Raw genomic sequence first — 6,051 nt, 5'->3', positions numbered from 1 at the left:
TGGAAGAAAAGATCCGTTTTCTAGGTTTACACGACAACGGAAAACGTTACGTTTCAGAAATATCGCACTCTGGAACCCGTTTTCAATCTGTGCCGTTGTTAGAGAAAACATTCGGTGGTTTCGTGTAAATGCGCACTACAAACGCAACAAAACTCTTCTGTTTTCCCCCGAAATCGTTGTCGTGTAAACGGGGCCTAACTTTAAACATGAATTGTACAGTTTTAAGTGTTACAAGGTCCCAGAATTTCAGTATTTTTTATTTAAAAAATAACAAATTTGTATGTTCCCAATATCTCATTTTATGTAGTATTCGGATTGATTTTTTTTTTTTTTGTAGGACATATATTGGCTGTAAATTTGCTTTGTATGAATTGCCCCAAACTTCCACACAATGTGTCACATATGGTACAATTAAAATAAACAAAGATTTGTAGTCCAGGATAAATCTTATTCCCCTCAGAATAGCAACACTTTTGGCTAGTTTTGATTTTACTTGGCAGATCAGGAGAGCTGGTTGTACCAGAACATATTACTAAAACCGGTAAATGAACTGTAAAAATATACATAAATACTTGAAGTTAAGTAATATTGAACATCTTTTCAGTCCCTCCAAGATTTTGCTATTGTTTTAGGGATTTTTTGCAATATAAATCTAAGTGTTTTTGGTACTAAGTTAGAAATATTTGCTCTTATGTATGATGGAAAATGCGACTTTTTATTATTTGCCGTATCATTATGGATTATAAATCAACTAAGGCTCAGGCAGATGTTTAGTAGAAGTAAAAAATTCATCCACCTGCAAGTGGGAGAAAATAGTCACTTAAAGCCAATATTTTTCACCATTTTTGCCAAAAATCTGCAATAAACTCATAATTATGTATTCACTTGAAAAAGTGCAGGGATTTGTTGATTTTGCACGAATTTCCACAATAATTCATGAGAAACTGGAGGGACTGATTATTGTAGTTTGGCAGTAAACATATAAAATCTCCTTTGATTTGATTGATAATAGTTAAGCACACTGTTAAGTGACTATGTTAGAATTCTATTTATTGAGGTTTCCCCGTAGAGGCTAGAGGGCCTAATAAAAAGCCATGACAGGCCAGATTGGCCGCTGGGCCTTAAGTTTGACACATGTGATCTACAGGTTTCAGGTACATTGATGATGTATTTATTACTATAGAATTTGACAGAGTGTCCCCATCCTGTAAGTTGAAGTCATTTATTTGTTCTGCTAACTAAGACATTAGTTGAGTCTGAATCTGCTCAGTTTTAGTATTATCAAGCTCTGCTGAGATTAGACATGGAAGAAACACAGAGGGAACAATAGAAAATTAACTTTCTAGCAACCTATTCTGAATTTGTGTAGAAAGTGATGCTGCCCCTCTCCAAAGGCAGAAGGAGCACAGAGTTGTCTATCAAGCACTGAGCTGCTTGGCCAAGAAATATCTTTGTGTGCCTGCGACCATCTCACCTTCTGAAAAGAGTTTTACTGTGAATGTTCTGCCAGTCTTGACCAGGATGCTCCTTGCAACAAAGATCTTTCATCTCATTGGGATTTTCCTGGTGAAGTAAATGTTAATAAATAAATAAGTTGCAATGGGAACAGACCTCAACCCAAACCTGGCCAAGCTGAAGAAAAACTGCTTCAAAGGACTAGAGCGAGTGACTGAATTACATCTAAACTTGCACATAATTAAAAAAATAATAATAACATTGTATATTGCCATTCAGCTTAAAGATGTTGAGATATTTTTGGTGCAAATCATCCAGCCCTATTCTGTGTGTTAGATAAGGGGTTGTTCTACTGGTACATTATAGTAACGTCCTCCTCTTGTAATGTGTTTCAGGTTCTAGCAAAGGGTTAATTCATGGGGGTTTACTTGGAGTTGGAGTTCTCATTTCCATTGCCTTTGCAACTGTACTCTAATATTTTCTGTGGAGGCGCAAAAGATCTTCAGGTAAGTTTGGATGTTTCAATTTGTTTTGGTATGCATAATGAGCTTTATATTTAGCCATCAGTCGCTCTAACGCAAGTAAAAAAAAATGCTGACAATTTTTCCCTGCACCTCAGTGATGCGACAAAACAAAATGTATTTGTTGTAAAGCAAGTTTAACTTTTAGCTCTGTCCCTTTTTAATATAGAAGGGCTTTTTTAAATCTTGTATTGTTTTGGTTCTATTCACTGTTTAAATGATTAAAATCAGATTTTTGATTTAAAAAAAAACAATCTTTCATTTCAATCTGAAAGTTTGATTGATGTATCAATTAAGCTTATAAACTAAAATAATGTCCTGCAATACTTTTTGCTACTGATGCTGGTACTGGAAAAGTGTAAAAACCTATATTTTGAGAGTTAATTTTAGCTGTCTGTCATTTTAATTTCATAAATGACTTTACTGTTGAACAAGTCATTCTTGAATAACAATATTTAGTTTTATTCCTTTAACTCCTGTGTCTGAACTCAGTACTAAACCTGTGTTTTTTGTTTAGCCCAGGTTTGTTGATGGCACTGCAACATTGCTGGTGGATGAAGACTATTTTGGATTTTGACTAATCAAATTTTCCTTTACTAAATAGAATAATTAGAATTAGAATAGAATAAGCCTTAAATTCTCAATTTCAGTAATCCAAAGAATTTGATTTTAAGTGAAATATATTCTTTGCACAGCAAATTTGTAAGTGTTCCATCAACTCCTACAGAGTTAAATTTTACACTTTTAAGGTGTCTATAGGTCCACACTGGATGGTGTAGAAGTTACACTTTTTAAAGTGTTATTTGTGACAGTTGAATCAACACTCACAGTCGTTGAAATCAAATACACTTCAGCGTTAATTTACCCAAAAACTAGTGTATATTGTCAAAAGTTAACACTATAAATGTGTGTAAAGAATAGAACATAGAAATATGAGTTTTAAAGTTCTACTGGCAAGGTGTGCTGTGGTGGCACAGGGGTTAAGCACAGCCCTCATATGAAGGCTCTAGTTTTCAATGCGGCTGTCGTGGGTTCGCTTCCCGGTCTTCCCCTTCTCTCAATACCCATTTTTCTGTCAATTCACTCCAAAATAAAAGCCAGTAGAGCAAATAAAACCTTTGTTCCCCCAGAAACTACTGGCCATCAATAATCTCCAAATTCATTTTAAGACATTAGATGCTACAAAAACACCAGCTCCATTCGCAGAATATAATCTACTTTCATTTCAAAACATCAAACGGCACTGACAGCAATATACAACAAAGGTCATACATTCATCGTACTTTGCACTGAAGGTGAAGCTTTGAAAGTTTATTGGAAGCAGCCATGGGTGGTCTTGTGGTCACCGATAGTGAAGTGTCTTTGGTGCTGCTCTTTTTTTCCACCAATATGGAGGAAGACTTCCAGTCTGGAAGGAAAAACAATAAATATAGCAGAAACATTAGGATAATAAATATTTTAAAAAGTAGTGTGAGCAAAACTAATCAGACTCACCTGTGTGTGTCACTGTCGTAGTCATTCAAATTACTCTGCCCACCTGGTTTACAAGACAAAGCATAACAGTCAGAAATAATTACTAAAGAAATTAGTCAGCTTATAGAAAAAAATGTGGACAGCATTAAAAGTCGTGCCAACCTGTCTGAAGAAATGTGTTGGAGTCTTCATAACAGGCTTCAGTCACCAACATGACTGAGAAAAAACATTTTGGCAGTTTTTAGATGTGCCACAGGTACAAAACACCAGAGTCAAATGGCTCAATTGCCTCCTCACTGTGTAGATACGTTCTCCAGAGTCCTGCTAATCACCTAATTATTGTATTCAGGTGTGGTGCAGCAGCGGCACATCTAAATGTTGCAGGACAGTAGCCCTCCAGGACTGGAGTTTGACACCTGTGGCTTAGATCAAGCCAACCGTCCAGCACAGCCACTCCCCCATTTWGCAATCTACAGCCAAAAACTTAAAGAAAACGACCCCGCAGCTAAATAATGCTAATTCAAATGGCCTCCAGATTTTCCTGACAGTTTCAATGTTAGGTTAAGATAATAAACAGTCCAAACAAATAAATGTACGTTAAGCGAACTGTGTATATGAATCAATACTCGTGTAAACGTAAAAATAATGCCTCCATAAGAAATAGTCAAAAACATGATAATTTTAACATGTTACAATAAGCTCCAGACAAGACGCCATCCTGCTGCCTCTGCTCCTCAGGCAAACATGTGACGCAGTAGCGGAACAAGATGGCGTCGGCCGGGGGACGGAGCTAATGACCTGGCCCAAATTATAAAGCTCATGATAATTTAACTTTACAACATAGACATGCCCGCAACAGCGGAGCTAACAAGTTTCACCACCACAGAGAGCGACTATGTCATTCTGAAGTCCATCTGACATGAAGTACAATAAACCAAGAGAAGAACAGAAACAAGAGGCTACTGGTTTTTACCCAGAATGCACCTGGAGAAAATAAGGACGATTAATTTGTAGTTTTGTGTGTCATAAAGTCAAATATAAGAGTGAAAATAAAGCCAGTCATTTGGCACAACATTTTATTCAATATTTTATACCCACTATGTCACTAAAATCAGTCAGTCTGGTAAAGTTTTTAGCAACCAGGAGTCAACAATGAGGCACCCTACTATAGAAGCTATCTAAATCAACACCAGACTGAGTGTTGAATTAGAAATCAATGTTGGACTGGACTAACTCTGTGGAACACTTTAGGGAACACTCATGAAGTAACACTGTATTCTTAACATTCCACACTTGCACTGGAAATCTGACACTTCTGAATTTGCTGTGTGCTTTTCTTGTATGTGTGATTAATGGTGTCATTAATCCTATCTTGACAGGTGACAGGACTAAAGACACCGCAATCTCTGAGGGTGAACGGCATATGTCAGAAGCCATAGAGATTTTGTAAATGAACTAATGATGCATGAGATATGGATTAACTGATATGTAATGTCTCTCAGAACAATTGATACTCATTTTATAATATTGATTGCTTAAAACTTACAAAGAAACATTCTCTCCAGTGTTTTAGGACATTTTAAAAGTCTGCTAGTCATTACTATCACATCAAGATTTTATTAACATATGGTAAATAATCAACAGTTGTATATGTGTGACTGAAGAGGAATTACTTCAACCAAAATTCTTTTGAATTAAGATTCCAGGTTTATTAACCAAATCAAGATTCAATCCATCTTTTTCTTTTGATACTGATACTGTTTCTTCGAGGCTCTGTGGCCTCTATGTTCTAATTTTGTAAAAGTAATAAGTACTCCACAATTTCTAATTAGTAATAACATCTAAATGTTCCTGTTCTGTTAGTTTTCCTGGATTCTAAGTTTGTTCTAATTCCTTTTCTGGGCAGCAAATATAGGAGTTTCTCTGCATAACAATATAAAAAAGTGATCTAGTAAAAAGTAAAGTAAGTATTCTTTGGGCATTCTAAGTATATTCTAAATTTGTAAATTTGATGTGAGTTAGAGTTGGGGGTTAGTGAACGTCACAGAATACAGCTATACAGTATGTATATTGTATACATATAGCTATATTTTGTGTGTATTTTGTCTGTGTATTTTTTTAAAAAGCAGCTTTTTACTTTTTTATATAAAATGTTTTGTTGCATTTTCTCATCTGCATTTTATTATTTAAATCTTTGCTTTTATGAGATGCTCAATAGTTTATTTCCATCCATCCATCCATCCATTTTCTTCCGCTTATCCGGGGTCGGGTCGCGGGGGCAGCAGCTTCAGAAGGGAGGCCCAGACTTCCCTCTCCCCAGCCACTTCTTCCAGCTCCTCCGGGGGAATCCCAAGGCGTTCCCAGGCCAGCCGAGAGACGTAATCCCTCCAGCGTGTCCTGGGTCTTCCCCGAGGCCTCCTCCCGGTGGGACGTGCCCGGAACACCTCACCAGGGAGGCGTCCAGGAGGCATCCTTACCAGATGCCCGAGCCACCTCAACTGGCTCCTCTCGACGTGGAGGAGCAGCGGCTCTACTCTGAGTCCCTCCCGGATGACCGAGCTTCTCACCCTATCTCTAAGGGAGAGCCCAGCCACCCTGCGGA

At 37.2% G+C, this 6,051-nt stretch overlaps 1 protein-coding gene across 2 annotated transcripts in view; it reads left to right on the top strand.

Annotated features, from left to right (window-relative positions):
• LOC103464846 (butyrophilin-like protein 3) overlaps positions 1-5,577 on the top strand; it is a 19,928-nt gene extending 14,351 nt beyond the window's left edge. For both annotated transcript variants that reach the window (XM_017304613.1, XM_017304612.1), the window contains 2 exons: positions 1,851-1,961; positions 4,829-5,577. In XM_017304613.1, the coding sequence (XP_017160102.1) occupies positions 1,851-1,930 (80 nt within the window). In that variant the 3' untranslated portion in view covers positions 1,931-1,961; positions 4,829-5,577. The remainder of the gene's footprint in view (positions 1-1,850; positions 1,962-4,828) is intronic.
• The last annotated feature ends 474 nt before the right edge of the window (positions 5,578-6,051 follow it).

The sequence above is a fragment of the Poecilia reticulata genome, linkage group LG5 (assembly GCF_000633615.1).
Source record: "Poecilia reticulata strain Guanapo linkage group LG5, Guppy_female_1.0+MT, whole genome shotgun sequence".
NCBI classification, from domain to species: domain Eukaryota; kingdom Metazoa; phylum Chordata; class Actinopteri; order Cyprinodontiformes; family Poeciliidae; genus Poecilia; species Poecilia reticulata.
The sequence above is the reverse complement of the archived record's forward strand: the minus strand, read 5'-3'. Positions and strand labels throughout refer to the sequence as shown.